This window comes from Herpailurus yagouaroundi, unplaced genomic scaffold, assembly GCF_014898765.1.
Source record: "Herpailurus yagouaroundi ecotype Mexico unplaced genomic scaffold, PumYag 28, whole genome shotgun sequence".
NCBI lineage: Eukaryota > Metazoa > Chordata > Mammalia > Carnivora > Felidae > Herpailurus > Herpailurus yagouaroundi.
This window is the reverse complement of record NW_024412376.1, coordinates 104163110-104182882: the sequence shown is the minus strand read 5'-3', so window position 1 is coordinate 104182882 and position 19773 is coordinate 104163110. Positions and strand designations below refer to the sequence as shown.

General features: G+C 43.2%; 1 protein-coding gene and 1 pseudogene across 4 annotated transcripts in view; one reads left to right on the top strand and one right to left on the bottom strand.

The window, feature by feature from the left end:
- The first annotated feature begins 495 nt into the window (after nucleotides 1-495).
- ANXA3 (annexin A3) overlaps nucleotides 496-19773 on the top strand; it is a 54383-nt gene continuing 35105 nt past the window's right edge. Inside the window, exons 1-3 of one of the 4 annotated variants that reach the window (XM_040480418.1) lie at nucleotides 819-962; nucleotides 3895-3946; nucleotides 7046-7129. In XM_040480418.1, the coding sequence (XP_040336352.1) occupies nucleotides 3932-3946; nucleotides 7046-7129 (99 nt within the window). In that variant the 5' untranslated portion in view covers nucleotides 819-962; nucleotides 3895-3931. Of the gene's footprint in view, nucleotides 682-818; nucleotides 963-3894; nucleotides 3947-7045; nucleotides 7130-19773 lie in introns of those variants that run through there. The other 3 variants (XM_040480408.1, XM_040480431.1, XM_040480421.1) reach the window with 3 other exon arrangements.
- Nucleotides 8194-8781, bottom strand: LOC121033805 (60S ribosomal protein L28-like; annotated as a pseudogene).

Here is a 19773-nt window from a genome sequence, read left to right as displayed (position 1 = left end):
GAAAGAAGAAAGGAAAAAAGGCAAAACCAAAAACAGTCTTCAGCATTTGTTTTGCAGCAGCCCTAATGGAGGGAGGGGACACACCCAAGCCAGAGCGCCCCCCCCCCAAGCTCCTTCCCCCAGAATTACACTGAGCATCTCATCAGCAAGTCTCCGTAGCTTCGAACTATATCTATGAGCACATGAGCTTCCTCTCCATTTATTTTGTGCATCTGTTGGCAAGATGTGTCTAAGATACCAGAAAGGCTTACGAGAGGTTATTGGGGGAGGGGGGGGGGGGGGGGGCGGGGCAGAATCTGGGAGCGCTCAAAAGCTTTTCCATATAAATTAATGGTGATGGCTTCTTCACTTCCTGCCATTTTGGCTTAGGGAGGGTTTCGCAGGAACATTACTTCCAAATACCTGGGAAACCGGTATCTACCCTATAGGGCTGTTGAAAGATTGGTATTACGGCATCCTCCTAAAGAATTTAGAACAGTGCCGGGCCAAAGTCCATGCTAGAGAAATGTTATGGGCTGGCACTGGTGTGGAGTGTTCGCCCTCCGTTCCAGGCCTGAGCTTCCTGGGAGCCGGAACAGTGTAATCTTTGAATCCACGCGCCTCGAACGAAATAAGCACTGCAGTCAATCTGCAGAGCTTAACGCAAGAGAGGGGACGTGGAAACCGAGGAAACGGGTCTCGGTGCGAGGGTGTTGGGAGAAGAGGGCGGGAAAGCGTGGCCACCCCGGAACGCGGAGAGCTGCGGCGCCACCGTGCAGAGGTGGAGCCCCGGCGGCCGCGGGGCGCGGCTGGCTTTTCCCAGGGCCTCCGGCGGCGGTCAGGTGGGGCCCGGAGGCCGGGGGAGGGGCGGGAGGAAGGGGTGCGGTCGCGGTCGCAGACCCAGCAGACGCGGAGCACGGGCGGACGGGCGCACTCCCTCTCGCGGTTCTCCCGCACCCCGGGTCCCCGCGGCCCCGCTTCAGGTAAGTTCAGCCTCCCCGCGCGTCGCGCGCGGCTGCTCGGCAGCTGGCAGAGGTGGGCGCGGGGCCCGATTCCCCGCGAGCGCAGCCCACGCCGCATACCAGCGGGCCGCGGGGGTGCGGGGCCTGAGAGGCTTCAGGGAAGAGAGTCCACGACTCCCATTTCAAATTGGAGGAAGCTGAGGCCCAGAGGAGCAACCATGGGGTGTTCCGGGGAGTCACCCAGCGGTGGTGAGGGCGGGGCGCAAAGCGACCCCCAGCTGGCCCTGCGCCCTCGACCCTTCAGGTTCCATCACAGCTAGCAGTTTACGGATCCAGCTGGCCATCTCGGCCTCCGAAGTCCCGAACGTGTTGGGGACAGAAAAAGAGCAGGGAGTCACAAATGTCCTGTGGGTCCCTGGGGGCTCCGGAGGGGCTGGCTCGAGCTCCGTTCTGAGGACTTGGAACCCCACCCATCCCTGTGAGCAGTTTCTCCTCTTTAAGTTAAGCCATTTATCCTACTACACTTAATTATTTTTAGGTGGTAGAAGAAAAGTACATTTAGCTATTAAGTATTGGGAATCGGAGGAATTTGCTTTTCCTTGAAAAGACTCCCCTTTTTCTTTGATTGCAACAGAGTCCATTTCACGGCTCATGAATCATCCTGCTGGCATTTAACTCAGCAGGTGGGGAATCTGACTCCTAGATTGCAAATGACCGTATATAGGAAACTGTGGTTTGTGCAAGGTCCCAGGGGCTCTGGGTCCCTGATGGCTCCTCTGGCTGCTGATAAGGAGTTACATACACAGCCAGACTTAAATTCTTTCCCAGGATTTGTGTTCTACACAGACCACAAGTCTACCATCAGGGAGAGCTACATTTACAACTTGTTTTATCAACATCGTAAAAACTGTAACTCATTATAATGTTATTCTGCAAAGATATTACCATTGGCTTCATGAAGGCAGAAAATTTCAGACTGGTGAGAAAGGGAATTTAAAGATGTAAAGAAAACCAGAATCTTGTTCTCAGAGCTATGGTGGTTGTGTAGAGCAATCTGTTGAGAAATAGGAATCCGGGATGAAGTAAAGGAAATGAGGGAGGTACTCTAATCCCCTTCTGAAAAGCATCATTAAAGTTCTGTTGTTAGGTCACATGGCCTCCAATATGGAGTGATTTCTTAAAACTTCAATCAGTAATAATTGTTAATAATTTACAATTCCCAGATTGTACTGGATCAACACATATTGAACATCAGCTTTGACAGTGTTTGGGATAGGCACTTGGGGAAGGCAGAAGCATGGAAGTTAACTTCATACCTTTGGAGTGTCACTGTCTAGATTCAGGAGGGGAATACTCACTTGCTGTGTGGCTGGACCATTGTTGTACCTTCTCTGTGCCCAAGCTTCTTTAAATGCAAAGTGGATAGTATTAATGACACATAGCTCCCTAGATTATTGAGGTTTATATTAAATCATTCATTCATTCAATAAGTGCTTTTTTGGGGTGCCTGGGTGGCTCAGTCGGTTAAATGTCCAACTTCAGTTCAGGTCATTATCTCGTGGTTCGTGGGTTTGAGCCCCACATCAGGCTCTGTGCTGAATGCTTGCTCGGAGACTGGAGCCTGCTTCAGATTCTGCTCTCTCTGTCCCTCCTCTGCTTGTGCTCTGTCTCATTCTGTCTCTGAAAAATAAATAAATGTAAATTTTTTTTAAAAAAGGTACTTTTTTAGTGCCTTCCATGCCCCAGAGAACAAATATGACAAAAAGCCTTGCAGAATTGACCTAGTGCTTTTTATATTACCTGGCACATAGTAAGAACTCAAAATGCTAGCTGACATTATAATACATATTACTTCATTCTGTGCTAGCAGCCCTCCTCTTTTTACAGATGAGGAAACTGAAGCTCAAAGAAATTGAGTTTTAAGATACAAAATCAGGGGATGCCTGGGTGGCTCAAGTTAAGCATCCAACTCTTGTTCTCAGCTCAGGTCTTGATCTCAGGGTCGTGAGTTCAAGCCCCATGTTGGGCTCCATGCTGGGCATTGAGCCTACTTAAAACAAAAAAAAAAAAAAAAAAAAAGAGGCAAAATCAGAACTAGGACACCTTGTATCGACTGTGTATACAGAGGGATGCAGTGTTAGACCTGGTAAGTAGAGAGCCCATTGCCCTAGGCTACAGAGCGCCTGAGAAAATCAGGCTAAATATTTCCAGGAACTAATAGTGTTGATTTCCTATGAACTTTGTTCTGGAGCTATCTTTAAATTTTTAGATTATTTTGTTCCCATGATCAGTGGGAGCAACTTGTATTTCTAAATCAACCATGGAGATATACCAGCATGTTTGAATAATGTCTACGTATGAAAAGTGCATGGGTTCCTAAACAGGGCTCCACCAAAGAATTGCCCTTTTCACCTCTGGGCCCTACCAGGAACCAGACTGCCTTCTTAAAGAGCAGGCATGTCTGTTTATAACAGGCTGTAGGCTTGGAGCCTTGTCAAATGTAAATGGAGATATCACAATCAAGCACGAAGAATCAAAGTGAAGCCAGCTAGAATTTGTTGACCATTTTTCTGCTGCTGTTCCTTATGATGGTATGGATTCTGGTTAAAAGAACTCAGCAATCAACTTAGTTCTATTGGATTTTTAAATGAGTCAAGAATTTGCTTTCCAGGAAACATATGTATAAACCTCTGAAGTGTAGAGATTTTCTTTTTTCTGTCTTGTTTTGGCCCCTACCCAGACCCAGCACAATCCCTTGTATATAGTAGGTGCTCAGCAAATGTTTGTTTAGCAAATAAGGTACTTGATGTTAGAGACACATCATCTTACTGAGATGATTTCTCTTTGAATGTTGACTTCTGGTTTGCGGATTAAAGATTAAGGGTTATTCTGAGATTATTGTGTTCTGAATCCCAGATTTATTCTGTTTAGTAATTTTTTTTTCTTTTAATAGTTTAGTGTGATCTCAATTCAAGCAAAAGTGGGATATCATGGCCTCTATCTGGGTAAGTAAAAACCAAGCCCTCATAACTTGTCTTAGTCAAATCAAAATATAGAAAGTCAAATCAAAATATTAGTAAAAGTGTTTTGAAAGTTGATAAAATGTTCATTGGAAAATATAACATGCCAAAAAAGCTAGAGGATGTCTAAAAATAATAAAATATAAAAATGTATTTGTAGAGGTACATAATTAAAATTATTTTTGATGATACCAAATTAGAGATCAATAACAGTAAATTTCATCTGTGATTTGGGAATTTATTATATGGTAAAGATAATGTTTCATATCAGAGAGGAAAAGATAGCTTATTCAATAAATAATGTTAGGAAAAGTTCTAGCCATTTGGGAAAACAGTAAATCTGTATTCCCTCTCCCTTCTTACATTAAAAAGAATTTCAGATGGATAAAACACTGAAATGAAAGAGACAAGATATGGGAGAATTTTAACAATAATCTTGGAGGGCCATCTGGGTGGCTCAGTCAATTAAGCGTGTGACTCTTCATGTTGGTTCAGGTCATGATCTCAAGGTGTGTGAGATTGAGCCCTGTGTTGGCAACACAGAGCCTGCTTGGGATTCACCCTCTTCCCCTCTCTCTCTCTGCCCCTCCCCTGTGTGTGTGTGATCTCTCTCTCACTCAAAGTATATACACATTTAATAAATAAGTAAATAAAAATAAAAATAATCTTGGAGTAGGAAAGGCAGTTACAACTATGACCCAAATCAAAAGCCTAGAAGAAATACATTGATCTACTTAACTGCATGTAAATTTATGGTTTACATGCAAACAACACTATTAATAGAGTCAGAAGACAACCACAGGGGAATAATATTTACAGGATAACAGACAAAAAACTTATTTCCTTAACATAACAATTACTTGAATAGGGGCACCTGGGTGACTCGGTTGAGTGTCTGACTTTGGCTCAGATCATGATCTCATGGTTCGTGGGTTCGAGCCCAACGTTGTTGGGCTCTGTGATGACAGCTCAGAGCCTGGAGCATGCTTCAGATTCTGTGTCTCCTTCTCTCTCTTCCCCTCCCCTGCTCGAGCTCTGTCTCTGTCTCTCAAAAATAAATAAATGTTTAAAAAATTGTTTAATTACTTGAATAAATCAATAAAAAAAACTCAATGGAAACATTTGTAAGGGACCTGAATAGGACATGAAAAGAATTACAGATGTAATACAAGAAAATATATGAAAAGATGTTATCTCTCACTAGGAAATAAAGAAATGTAAACAACACAGTGAGAAACCATCTCTACCTAAGTATTGGTAGAAGCGAGGAAAACATATAGTAAGACCAATGTCGGAGAGTATGTCGATAAGACAAGTACTCATACTCTGATCATGGGAGATTAAACCTGGCACACTTTTGGATGGTATTTTGGTGATATCTATCAGTGTTTAAATGCACACCCTCTTTAACCCAGTTATTCCACTTCTGGGTACTTATCCTATAGATATACTTACATAAGGCTGAAAAAAAATACAGGCTAAAAGACATTCATTTGTATTCATGAAAATATGCAGGCAGCATAAATGGCCATGGGGTATGAAGTGAGTAAGTGACTCATTTGTAACTTACAGCCATTTTTAGGTGATCATTAAAAAGAATGGGAAAAAAGGGGGTCCGGTCTTTATATACTGACGTAAGAAAATGTCCAAAGAGGAGTGCCTGGGTTATTTGGTTGGCTGAGTGTCAGACTCTTGATTTTGGCTCAGGTCTCGATCCCAGTGTTGTAGATCAAGCCCTGCATCAGGCTCTGCCACTGACAGCGTGGAGCCTACCTGGGATTCTCTTTCTGTCTTTCTCTCTTATGGGGAGTCTGTGTGGCTCTGTTGGTTACTCTTGATTTTGATTCAGGTCATGATCTCATGGTTCGCGGGATCAAGCTTCGTGTTGTCATGCTCTGTGCTGACAGCACATGGAGCCTGCTTAGGACTCTCTCTCTCCCTCTCTCTCTGCCCCTACCCCCCTCTCAAAATGAATAAATAAACATTAGAAAATTCTTTCTCTCTCAAAATAAATAAACATTCACACACACACACACACACACACACACACACACAAATTCTCTCTCCTTCTGCCCCTCTCGCCTACTCGCCCTCTCTCTCTGAAGTGGAAAAAAAAAAAATTAAAAAGTAATCAATGAAAAATAATCAATTTACAGAATATATCTACAGAATGATTCTGTTTATAAGAAAGAAAAAAAATATCCATGAAGACTGAATTACATGAAAACTTTTTAGAAAGGCAGAATTGTGAGCAAGGGCACATTTATTTTTTAGTGCATCACCGTCCATGCTCTAATTTTTTTGTGAATCGTGAACATACATTATATTTCATGAGTGAGGGGCAAAAAGGCCTAAAGAATAGCTTGTATGGAGATGTACCAGCCCTAAGCATGGGTGGTGCTGGGCAGAGGTGTGCTGCTGCAATTGTTGCTTGGCCCCAAGTTACTCCCTTACCATGGCCAGGAGGCCAATCAGTCCTCTTTCCAGATCTGAAATTCCTGCTGCTATTGTAAACACTTGGTGGAATCAGATGGGGAACAAAAAAAAAAAAAAAAAAAAAAATCTCTCTAGTACTAGTCCGTTAGTAATTCAACCTGGGATTAGTTGGTCAGGCTCTCTAATTAGTGGGTCAGCTGACACCTTCAAAGTCATGGCTCATTACTGAAGGGCTGGGAGAAACCCAAATGTGTGAGAGAGGGTGTATTTGTTTTCTGTTGCCACCATAACCAATTACCATAAATTTAACAACTTAACACAACACCCATTTTTTTAATCTCACGGTTCCTGTGTGTTAGAAGCCTGAACTTGGTCTCATGGCACTAAAATCAAGGAGTTGGCAGGGCTGTGTTCCTTTCTGCAAACGCTGGGAAGCATCCATCTCTGAGCTTATTTAAGTTGTTGGCGAAATTTACTTCTATTGACAAATGAATGGGTGAATTAAATGTGGTACGCTGTCCCCCTTTTTCGCGGTTTCACTTTGCGTGGTTTCAGCTACCCACAGTCCACCACAGCCCAGAAGCAGAACGTCCTCCTTCTGACAAATTGTCAGAAAGTGAACAGTAGTGGAATACTTTCTTTCACTAGTTTCTAGATCTCAGCACCTACATCATTCACCTCAGTTCATCTCATCACAAAGGCATTTTATCCTCTCACAGCATCACAAGAAAGGTGAGTACAGTTAAGATCTTTTGAGAGAGAGAGACCATATTCGTATAACTTTTATCACAGTATATTGTTATAATTCTTTATTAGTTGTTGTTGTTAATCTCTTATTGTGCCTAATTTATAAATTTAACTTTGTCATAGCTATACATGTATAGTGGAAAATAGTATACATAGGATTCAGTATTACCTGCAGTTTTAGGCATCCACTGGGGGTCTTAGAATGCCTCCCAATGGATGGTGGGGAGGTGGCTACTGTATATCCATACAGTGGAGTCTTATTCAGCCTTAAAAAGGAAGGGAATTGTGATACATGCTACAACATGGATGAACCTTGAGAACATTATGCGAAGTGAAATATACCAGTAATAAAAAGACAAAATGCTATGATTCCATTTCTATGAGGCATCTGAAGTAGTCAAATTGATACAGACCAAAAATAGAGTTGTGGTTGGACCACATAGAGACCAAAAACTCCAGTTGTTGGGCTGGAGAGGATTTGCTGCTTGATGGGTATAGAGTTTCCATTCTGCACAGTGAAAAAGTTCTGGAGGTCTGTTTCACAACCGTGTGAATATTCTCACCACCACTGACCTGTACACTTAAAAATCATTAAGATGGTAAATTTTATGTTTTACCATAGTAAAAAAAAAAAAAAACCCTCAGATTTTTGTAAATATTCTTATCACTAACTTTTATCTGTTCTGTTTTTCCCCCTTACACACAAAAGCACATTAAACACCTAAAAACAAATAAGCAATCAAGTCCATGCTTTTCTCCTAAACTACAGATCAGTTTGCAGTTACCAGTGGATGGTGAGTTTATTGGAGTGTTATGATCAAGAGAGAAGACTTTGGTTGCTATTTTAGTACATTGCCATGGAAGATGAAAGAGTAGCTGGTTTCCTGGGTCTATAAATTTGAGGTGTGTTGCAACCATCCATTGTATCAGATGAGTCAACAATCTATGTTGCATTACTGTTTCCTTTGGAACTGTTGCATATCTCTGTTCAGGCATGTGTTCTCCTACTTAAAACCCAAGGAAAGGACCTGATATTGTAACAGTTTGTACTCTTTGGACCCAGGGTCCCTTGTCTTCTGTTGCCTTTAGGTCATAGCAAGCATTCAGGCAACCCACAAATTAGAACTAGTCTTAGGAACATAACTTGTGTGTGTGTGTGTGTGTGTGTGTGTGTGTGTGTGTGTGTGTGTGTGTGATACCTTCATTGCTTTGGTGGTGGGGGGCAGGTGATCAGGAGCTCTTGGGGGTGGGCCAACTGCCTCTTCACCACAGGCTTCTGGCTGTGCAGGATGGCATTGGCTCTGCCAGTGGCAGCCATGCGCACATCGGGGCAGTATTTCTTTTTGAGGACCACGTACCTGATGCTGCTGAGGGCTGCCTGGGCATTCTTGTTAATGGGCTGCACGTAGGAGGTGTCAGGTTTTTGCTGGTTGGATCCCCGCTTCATGACTACCACTAGACCTTTGCCATCCGCTGCGGGTCAACACCCACAGTCTTGCTGTGAATCACCCCATTGTAGAGGAAGGAATTGTGAGCCTTCAGGTTATGGGCTTCATGCTATGTGTCTGCTCACTCCTCTTCATCAGGAAGCTGGAGCAGTTCGGCACCACCATCCATTGAAAGTGGGAGGACATGGCAGCAGAGTCAGAAAGAGCCGGAACATGACTTTATGAAGATGCCATAGCAGTATATTTCCTATACATGCCTTCTACAATGCTGGCGCTCTCGAGCAGATATTCTGGGGTCTTTGCTCCTTGGTCAATTCCTAACTTATTTTTACAGAATAAGGAATGCAATCTGCTATTTGTTTGAATCCTCAAATTACCATTTTTATTATGCTGCTAATTTTTTTCTAAACTCATAACCACTGTAATCCTTATGAGCTAGTATAACATCTTAACTTGCTATACATTCTCCCTTCCCCAGTCCAAACTCTACTTTATAAATGAGGAAAACATGGAACCACTCAGGAACCAAGGGATAAAAGGTATTTTACAAAAATGTAACTTCACATAAATGTGATGCCTGCAAACTTTGTCTTGAAGAAGTTCATCAAAAGGCAGTTAAACAAAGCAGCAGGTACCTGCCACATTGAGCTCTACTGGGAACAGAATGAAGACAGTCCAGCCACAATCCCAGCTCTTCTCTCACATAACCCTTTAATGGGTTAAGAAGCGGGCTCTTGACTATGACCTTGAGCAAGTTACTCTCAGTCTCTTGCTATCTCTGTTACCTCACCTGTAAAATGGGTATAACAGTAGTACCAACATCATTTAGTGCTTGTAAGCATTAACCCAGTTCATGTAAAATTGCACTAGCCGTGCCTGGCATGTAGTGAGCCCTCAGTAAACGTTAGTTGTAATCATTATCATTCCAACGTATTATTTTTTAAAAATCATCTTCCTAGCTAATTAGTATCCCTGCAACTGTTTTTGTAAAGGAGTTTCTGGGGCCTGATTTTATGACAGATCAACAGCATCCTCTTCCCCATTGGAATGATTCTCTCTGAGCCATCTGAAAACAGATGGATTTTCCTCAAATAGATTCTTTCTGACCACTCCTATTTTGAAGATTATTTTTAGAGCAGTTTTAAGTTCATAGCAAGATTGAGGCAAGGGTAAAGAGATTTCCCATATACCCCCTGCTCAGACACATGTGTAGGGTCCTCCATTATCCACATCCCCCACCAGAGCGGTACATTTGTTGCAACTGATGAACGTACATTGACTCATCAGAATCACCAGAGTCCACAATTTCCATTACAGTTCACTCTTGGTGTTGTACATTCTGTGCCTTTGGATATTTGTATACATTTAAAGATATGAATGTTCTGTTCCCACTCCAAGTGTGTATACTGCAGAACAGTGTTGACGCTCACTACCTGGAGTTAAACTCCAGGTTTAAGAGCCCTGCCCTCACTTCAGACACCAGCTGCATGCCTTAGAGCTACCTGCGCTTCTGACCTATACATTCAGAGATTTCTGTGACCCTCTAGCTTTCAGTAATCATCTAGAACAACTCAGAGAGTTCACTGAAAGTGCTGTATTTGTGATTACAGGTTTTTAAAAAAAAAAATTTTTTTTAATGTTTATTTATTTTTGAGGGAGAGAGAGAGAGAGAGCATGAGCGGAAGCGGAGAAGGGGCAGAAAGAGAGACACACACAGAATCCAAAGCAGGCTCCAGGCTCTGAGCTGAAGTCAGATGCCTAACCAAGTGAGCCACACAGGCACCCCATTACAGTTTTATTAGAAAGCCTGCCTACACATAGAGACATAGAGCAAGGTCTGGAAAGGCCCTGTGTCCGTGGAGTCAGGACACATCACCCTCCTTTGCACATCGTGTGTCCACCAGCCAGGGATCTCCAGAGTTTTCACTGGGATTTCATGACATAGGTGTGATTGATTGAATCACAGGCCATGGGACTGAAATTAATCTCCAGTCTCCTTCCCCTCCCAAACTGCCATCCTACAGCTATCTAGAGGCTTACCCTGAGTCACCTTGTTAGCATAATAAAGACACTCCTCTCAGGAAATCCCAATGGCTTTGAAGCTCTGTGCCAGGAACCCAGGACAAAGACCAGAGATATTCTTTGTTAAATGAGTATCTATATATGTATATATACATATATCTATCTATATCTATCTATATATGTATATATCATCATACATATATAACTCACATTAAGGCTGCACAGAATTTCCAAATACCATATTCCTTTATCGTTTACTAAAATTATATTAACAATAAGGTACTGGTTACCTTGTGCTGATCAGAACTTCTGCTTGGAAGTTACTGTCTTTAATAATAAGGAACACAGGGGAAAATGAGTACATGTTTTGTAATAAATACAGATTAGCAGGCAAAATCACTCAAAGCATGAGGTCCATGGAGAAGAAACACTTAAAGGGATTCTTGATGGTGGAAAGGTTGGGGAAGGCTTATGTAGGGTGGAAACTTACTAACAGGAAAAATTAATCCCTGACAATGTGTTCTTGTGAGGAAGAGAGCACAACTTCTCTTCCCCACCCAACCCTTCCTCTCTCTCCCTGGAACAATATTGGTGCAGTTTGACACATGAGGACACAATGGTTCCATTTCCACTGTGTAGCCCGGAGTAATGACACCAACAGTAGGGATGCCTAGGAGAGGTGCCATGTGCTAATGTGAGAGAGAATTAGGGAAAGTAATGCCTTTCTCTTCCTTTCCCATGGATGACACCAGCCCCAGGCTGTTGATGCTACTGGTCCTGGGTACAGAGAGTTGGTGAGAGCCCTGTCCAGTTCATGTATCTAATTTTGGTGGGGACATCCCACCTGACCTTTCTTTCCTGGTGTGTTTTCTCTTCCTAACCACACAGATCTAAAACATGTGTGGGAGAACACCTGTGTGACACACATGTGGTTGTGTTGAATTTCTCCTCTGATCTCCCTGCTTACTGCATCTCAGGGCTGGAGGATCTGGCTCTAAAACTGTTTTCATTGAACTAGACTCCTCACATCCCAAGGAGATGGGCATCATGCCTGATTAGGTGCTCTTCAACACGACTGCAACTTCCTGTCTGGTGTGTGTTTTAAGCCGTGTTCCCTAAAGCTTCTTTGGATAAATATTGGCACTCAGACAGTTGCAAAAATGGTCCTCTGCAGGAAGTTAATGAAAAACAGGTAAGACCTGGATTTCAAATCAAAACATTAGAGCCTTGTTTCAGGACAGAGTCTGGAAAGAAACACTGTCTAATCTGAGTGAGAAGAGAGAGGATTCACTGGCAATGAATGGACTGAGCATTAAAGAGCTGTCCTTCGCCACCCCCTGGCCCCAGGTCACCCATGAAGGCCCCTCTTTCACACTTAATCATAATAAAAAGTGTAATTTGCCAAATCTATGAGTCGCTATTGGAGAAGCCTGCAAAGAGGAAAAGAAAAAGTTTTAGATTGAGAGCAAGCAATGTGAAGGGAAGAAAAAGAGGGAGACACAGAATCTGAAACAGGCTCCAGGCCCTGAGCTGTCAGCACAGAGCCCGACGTGGGGCTTGAACCCACGGACAGTGAGATCATGACCTAAGCCAAAGTCGGCCGCTTAACCGACTGAGCCACCCAGGCGCCCCAAGCACAAGCATTTTAGAGTACAGAGCAAGAAGATTAATACAGACGGAGAGGTCTCACGTGCATTAGAAGAGAATAAGTCAAAAGGGCAGAAAATTCTCAATCTGTCCCTTCCTCCATTATCAGATTTTGCTCCTTTGGTTTCTAACCATTTGTGTTGGAGTAAATACTTCACCTGGGTTCTGAAGGCATGTTTAAATAGGTGTAGTGACAGTTCCGTCTGAACAGCATGTACAAAGCTGAAGAATGCATTAGTCAGATTTTTGAGGTATGACATGGAGCTCTGAAAAGGCACATAGTGGCACTTGAGAGTTATCAAAGAAAGCAAGACTTAGAATAAGAAGACATTTTTAATTCACTTATTCACTTAGCAAATATTTGCTAAGCATCCACTACGTGCCAGATACTTTTTAGGCTCTGAAAATACAGAGAAAGAGAAATTTAAAAAACTTGGAGCTTATGTGCCTCTGATTTTTATTAGGGAAGGTAGCTAATAAACTAAGAAGTAAATGTGTATTATATAAAATCGGTTTTAAGTACTCTGGAGGAAAGCAAAGATGGATAATGACAGTGATGGAGAGTGTGCTTTTTCTGCTCAGATATGTGAGCAGAAGTCAACATGGAGTGAGGGAGTGGGTCAGGAGAATATCTTGGGGAAGAGCATCCAGCAAAGGAACAGCAGGTATAAAGCCTGAGATGAGATGTATCACCCCCTGAGGTGACAGGAGGGGGACAAGGAGTTTTGGGGAGGCATGACACTTCTGTTTTGGGGATCCTTCAAGGACCACAGAGAATCTCAGTAGTCCCAATAGCCTTTGTATAAACTCTTCAAGGAATTTCCATTATGTAGGTTTACTTTGCATTAGGAAGAGTTCTTAGATCTGTAGCAACTTGTTAGGATTGTCACTTCCCAAACACACACTTGTACAAAACTCATAAAATAATGCATGTAGCCATCATGTTATGTGGGCATTAATGACCTTAGCCACAGACACAAGAAATGTTCTTTCTGTAATATTACAAACAGTAAACGTCCCTGATCTCGGTCCCTCATGGGTGGATTTCCATTCCCATAGAAGTGATGTGGGAGCAGACTGGGTGTCACCACTACATTCCCAGCATCCTGCCAAACCAGTGCCATTTTCTAGCCAGTACCCATTTTAGAAGATGTAGATGATGCAAGATTCCCCAATCCAATAAGTCAGCTTCCCTGTATCTTCCAGAATCTTCCAGAGTTATAGGGCAGGTCCCTTTGACAGAAGTGTCTCTCCTGGAGGATGAAGTCGGATATGTACTTCATCTAACTGAGGATGTGGCCAGCATAGCCATACTAGTCTTCCACTCTCTGTGGCTCTTGGCCAAGCAGAGTTTGGTCAAGAACTGTTAGCTAAGTTAAATTAAACCTGACTGATTGTGGATTAAAAATGTAATCTTCGGGGCGCCTGGGTGGCGCAGTCGGTTGAGCGTCCGACTTCAGCCAGGTCACGATCTCGCGGTCCGTGAGTTCGAGCCCCGCGTCAGGCTCTGGGCTGATGGCTCAGAGCCTGGAGCCTGTTTCCGATTCTGTGTCTCCCTCTCTCTCTGCCCCTCCCCCGTTCATGCTCTGTCTCTCTCTGTCCCAAAAATAAATAAATAAAAAAAACGTTGAAAATAAAATGTAATCTTCAAATACTGCTACTAAATAACTCAAAAGAAGATGAATATAAATTATTTATAATCCACTTCAAATAACGAAAATTATTCTGAGAAAGAAGTTTGTGTTGATAAAGACTTTTGGGAGGCTCAGTGTTTCAGACTCAATCCAGTTAGTTAGGTTTGCTGCCTTCACCAAAGAACCCCTGAGTGCTTGGAGAGACAGTTAGAAAGACATAATGGAGTCACTGGACACATCCCTGGTTCACCAGGCTTCCACCCTGGCTTCTGGAACCAGCTTTGAAAGATCTGGAATAGCCTGTGGTACTGAAAGTGGCCACTGAAATATTTCTAACATATTCCAGATTTCCTAGGATACAATGGTCACTTTGATCTCTGAACTACTGATGTTTGAAGGAAGCAATTTCATCAGGCAGCCAATTGTGTTGTGTACGTCTTGGAGAAATTCCACACCTTGGGATGTCATCATCTTGCTTCCATTTTCTTCCAGCAAACTCATTCATAGTTATTTATTAAGCCCCTATCTGAAGACTGGTACTGGGCTAGAGCTGGATACAGTGTAGTGAGTAAAACAAAAGGTCTCTGCCCCTTGGAATTTTATGTCAGAGGAGAAAGAGGTGCAGATATAAACGGTGAGAGATAATACTGAAAGCTGAGTGCCCTAAGCGGGGAGGGTTGCTGAGATGGAGACCAACAGGAGAGGACCCACTCAGGTCAGGTGGCCAGAGCTGGCTTGTCAGAGAAGATAGCCTTTAAGCAGAGGAATGAAGGCAGAAGAACATTCCAGATAAAGGGGATAGCACAAACAAAGACAGTAAGATGAAGAAGAATTCAACACATGTCAGCTGGGCTCTCAGAGAACTGAGGTGTGCTAGACAAAGGGGAGAGTAGCTCTGGGTGGTAAGGATGAAGAGGGGAGTTGGGTCAAGCCACGCAGAGCCATGGGGCTGACTGACACAGAGCCCTTGGCTGCTTGTGGGAGGTGGTAGGAGGTGGGCAATGGAAGGAAGGGAGACCGCTGCAGATGTCCATGTCCAGGGCAATGGTGATGGTGACTTGGACAACAGTAGGGGCAAGGAAGATGGGGAGAAGTACACAGGAGATGATCTTTTTGAGAGAGTCTAAATACAGTAGGCTTTGCTGATGGATTGCATTTGCAAGGAAAGACACACATCAAAGGAGACTCAGGTTTGTGGAGGTTGGTGGTACCATTTAAAGGGACAGGTACTGAGAAAGAAGGGCAAATTAGGGACGAGCTCAGAGACTACAGTCGGATTGCCTGGGTTCAAATCCTGGCTGTGCCACAGGCAAGCCAAATGACCTTGGAGGAGTCTCTTCTCTGTGTCTTCTCCTCTCTAAAGTAGGAATCATAATAGTCCCAACTGCATAGGGTGGCTTTGAGGATTAGATGAGCATATATGGGTAAAGCAGAAGTAAGTACAATGTAATTGCCACGTGGGGAAAGAAATCAGCTTGAGAGAAAATAATGAATTGATGTGTGAGACATAAAAGCAGACACATCAAGTACACATTGAATATACACGACCAGTGTTCAAAATAGAAGTCTGGGCTGGATTTATAATTGTGGGAGTTGTCTGCATGCAGCAGAGGGTACTGGTGGGAATAACCCACAGCAGGATTAGAGGAAAAGAAAAGAGATTTTCCATTTTACAAGTACCTAATTTATAGAGGTCAGGCAAAGAGGAAACCTGACAAAGAGTAAGTGCAAGCTGGAGGGGCAAGAAGAAACCCCAGGGCTGGGTCCCAGGAGCCAAAAGAAGGCAGAGGTCTGGCTGGGTTGACCATGTTTGACACATGCTTCTGAGAGGTCAAGGTGTCTTCTGATGATAAACTGTGTTTCATGGAAAGCAAAACACAAATAGTTTGTCCCTATCTTTCCTCATTTCTGAATCACACATCTTCTACTCCAGCCCAACACCCTCCTCTGTTACAGCTTTCCAGTGCTCTTGCTCTGAGACTCCCCTGATGAAATCATTGTGTTTAAAACAAGAAAAGAAGGCAGGTATGGATCTTTCCTCAGTTGAGTGAGACAAGTAGAAATGCATACATGTCCTCTGGACTTCTTGGATGCACTTCAGACGAAGCCATGATGTCACTGGCTTCTCTCAATCACCGGAGGCCACCGATCCCTGCTTCTCCCACCCCCTGCTTCTCTCTGCTGCCCCTGGGTGGGAAACACTCCAGCAGTGGTGATGGGGAGCCTGTTGTTTACAGGGATCCCTGCTGTATTTGTTTCCTGGGGCTGTTAACAAAGTTTCACAAACTGGGTGTTTTAAAACAAGAGACGTGTATTCTCTCACAGTTCTGGGGGCTGGAAGTCTGAAATCAGGGTGTCCGTAATGCCATGCTTTCTCTGAAACCTGAAAGGGGATCCCTCCTTGCCTCTTCCAGTGCCTGGTGGTTTGCTGGCAATCTTTGGCGTTCCTTGGCTTTCAGCTGCACAGCCCCAGTCTCTGCCTTCACGGTCACATCACCTCCGACATGTCTCTGTCTTCACAGGGTTGTCTTCTGAGGACACCTGTCATATTAAAGTAGGGGCCCACCCTACTCCAGTATGACCTCATCTTAACTAATGACATTTTAGTCAGCTTATATCCAAATAAGGTCACATTGTGAAGTATTGTGCACTCGGTCCGACACATCTTTTTGGAGGCACACGATTCAACCCATAATACTTGCCTCCCTTGACCATATTTCATCTCAGGGCCCTTTACAATCAGCTTTCTTTGCTTTTGAAAACCAGCTTTAACTAGAAAAATTGAGTGAGAACCCCACATTTTCCAAGTCATGATTGCTTTATTTATTTTTTTTTTTTAGTCTACTCCACCTTCCTTTCTCTCATAAATCTTCATGACCCCAGAGACTGTTTTGACATTGAGCAAAGAGTGATCATTTCTCCCCAGCTTTTCAAGAGTTCCTGAGTCCTGGAAGTTTATATGAGGCATTTATTTGAAAGTTTAATTTTAGGATATGGCCTTTACAGGACTTTATGAAGTGATGAGTGATTTGGCTCTACCTCACCCTCAAAATGTACCTTGTAACAGCAGCTGTTCTTCCTCTGAAGCATTTGGCTTTAAATATGTTTCCTGTCAACAGGATTGCTGCCTTGTGTTTTTCTCTTTCATTCATCCTTCTGAATATACATGTTAAACTTCTTGCAAACCCAATACACTGGGTTTGAAGAAATAGGTACAACCGGGTTTCATGGTCAAGGACAGACTGACCTCTCTCGGGGCAGTGGGGGGGGGGGGGGGGGGGGGGGGGGGGGAGGTGCCAGCAGACAGCTCTCCAGGCCCAGCTTGGCCACACCAATGGCTTCAAAGAATCAGGTGCTCTAGTGACCTCCAAAGGATAGTTCTAGAAGATCAGACAAGATGATACTGACATGAAGAAGACAGTTTAAATGAGATGCAGCCTAGCCTGGTAATCAGGAGCGGAAGCTGATGAGACTGTCCACTTCCTGGCTGGGTGAACTTGGACAAGTCACTCAACTATCGGTTTTTGCATTATCCGTAAATAGTATGTACTACACCTGCCTTACAAGCTAATTGTGAAAATTGAATGAGCTAATGCAGGAAATGTGCTTAGCACAGGACTGGCACACAGTAGCAGCAATTGTTATTAATGTCAAGACCTCCTCCCCTCTTTATTTAGACATTCCTTACTTTAATTTATTTTCCAACTGCTTTCAAGATCATTTCCCCTTTGGGGGAATCCGAAGGTCAAGTTTGAGAAAAGGGAAGAAACTAAATGTATTTAAAGAATGCGGAAATCTGATAAAACATTTTTTTTTTTTTTATAAATAAAAAGACTTTGCTAAGTATCCGTGTCCTACACTAGCATGACACTTGGCTAGGGTGTCAGGCTTAGTGGAAATAAATGAAGTCAAGCCTTGGGCAGTAGTTTAAATATTAAGGAATTAAGCCTGCAAGGAAGCAGGCGATGCAAATAGTTTCGGTTGTCTGTAAAAATGCCAGCATTCCTGAAACAGTGAGCTCCTCATCAACTTCTTCTTCCACCTCCCAGAAGAGAATCTATGGCTTGTTTACTCCTTTTGCTTTGGTTTTCTGGGCAGCTGAGAATGAAATAGAGCAGTGGTTCTCAAACTGTAGCATGTGTTAGAATCATCTGGAAGGCTTGTTAAAACACAGATCCCGAGTTAAAACAGGGCCCCAGGGCTGACTCAGTGACTGAGGCTGATGCAGTAAGTTGACTCAGTAAGACTGGAATGGGGCCTGATAATCCGCATGTCAAACAAGTTCCCAAGTGGTGCACATGTGGCTGATCTAGTACCTACACTTTGAGAACGGCTAATGTGGAATACTGTGATACATTGAGATATGGTGGAGAGCACAGGGCATTTTAGACACGAAAGCAGGCAGATTCAGATTCTCCAGCTGTCCTTAGCAGCAGTTATGTTAAGCAAATAACTTCTCTGAAATCAAGTTTCTTCCATTTTTAAATGGAAATACTGTAATAAAATCTACCTTGTTAAGGTCGTTGTAAGACTGAAATAAATTGTAAAGCACTTTTGTTCATGGGCTGGCATGTGCTGGTTTAAAAGATTCTATTAATTTATTTTACTGTACAATTTTTTTTCATAAGTCATGTAAATATTCTTGAATGTTCCGGGCAACCAAGTCTATCAAATGAATAATACTGCTTATTTAAATAACTGAGGCATTCTGAAAAATTTCACAAAGCTTCCACTTTAGAATTTCTATGCCATTCTTTAATCTGGTGTGTGTGTATGTGTGTGTGAGTGTGAGTGTGTTTGTGTGTGTGTGTGTCTTTTTTCTTTTAATTAAACAAGCAGTTCCTCCCCCATTTAATTCTTACTAGGTGGCAAATTACAGAACAGACTGAGAATTTCAGCCTTCTCTGATTTTGCGCATTGGAATTTCAGCATACTTTGATGTGTAGGTAGTAGAGGACAGTGAAAAGGTCAAGGCTAGAATGCAAACCTTGAGTTTTCATGAACAATTAGAATCTGGTTGCAGTTTTGCCTTCTAGTTTCCAGAAGCAGACATGTGTGGTACAAAACCACCAGGGAACTTCTTAAACGCGTAGAGTCTACCTTAACACCTCATTCCTATATGGTTCAGTATGTCTAATGAGGGACCTGGTCAAATGCATTTTAAAGAACCACCCCAGGTAATACATTACATTTCCAGAAAGACTAGGAGTAGGCTGGAATGGTCATGTCTGCATTCAAATTCAGGTTCTGCTGCTTAATTAGCTGTGTGAGTTTGAGCAAATTCGCCAATCTTCTTAATGTCTTTTTTTTTTTTTTTTTGAGAGAGAGAGAGGTTGAGGCGAGGGGGGTTAGAGAGAGAAGCTTTTTTTTTTGTTGTTAACATTTATTTATTTTTGAGAGGCAGAGAGACAGAGCATGAGTGGGAGAGGGGCAGAGAGAGAGAGGAAGACAGAATCGGAAGCAGGCTCCAGGCTCTGAGCTGTCAGCACAGATGTGGGACTGTGGGACAGATGTCAGTCCTGATGTGGGACTCGAACTCACGACCCATGAGACCATGACCTGCGCCAAAGTCAGATATTTAACCGACTGAGCCACCCAGGCACCCCAAGAGAGAATCTGTTTTGTTGTTGTTGTTGTTGTTGTTGTTAATGTTTATTTATTTTAGAGACAGAGTGTGAGCGGGGGAGGGGCAGAGAGAGAGGGAGACACAGAATCTGAGGCAGGCTCCAGGCTCTGAGCTGTCAGCACAGAGCCTAACGCAGGGCTTGAACTCATGCCATGAGATCATGACCCGAGCTGAAGTCAGACGCTTAACCGACTGAGCCACCCAGGTGCCGAGAGAGAGAGAGAGAGAGAGAGAGAGAGAGAGAGAGAGAGA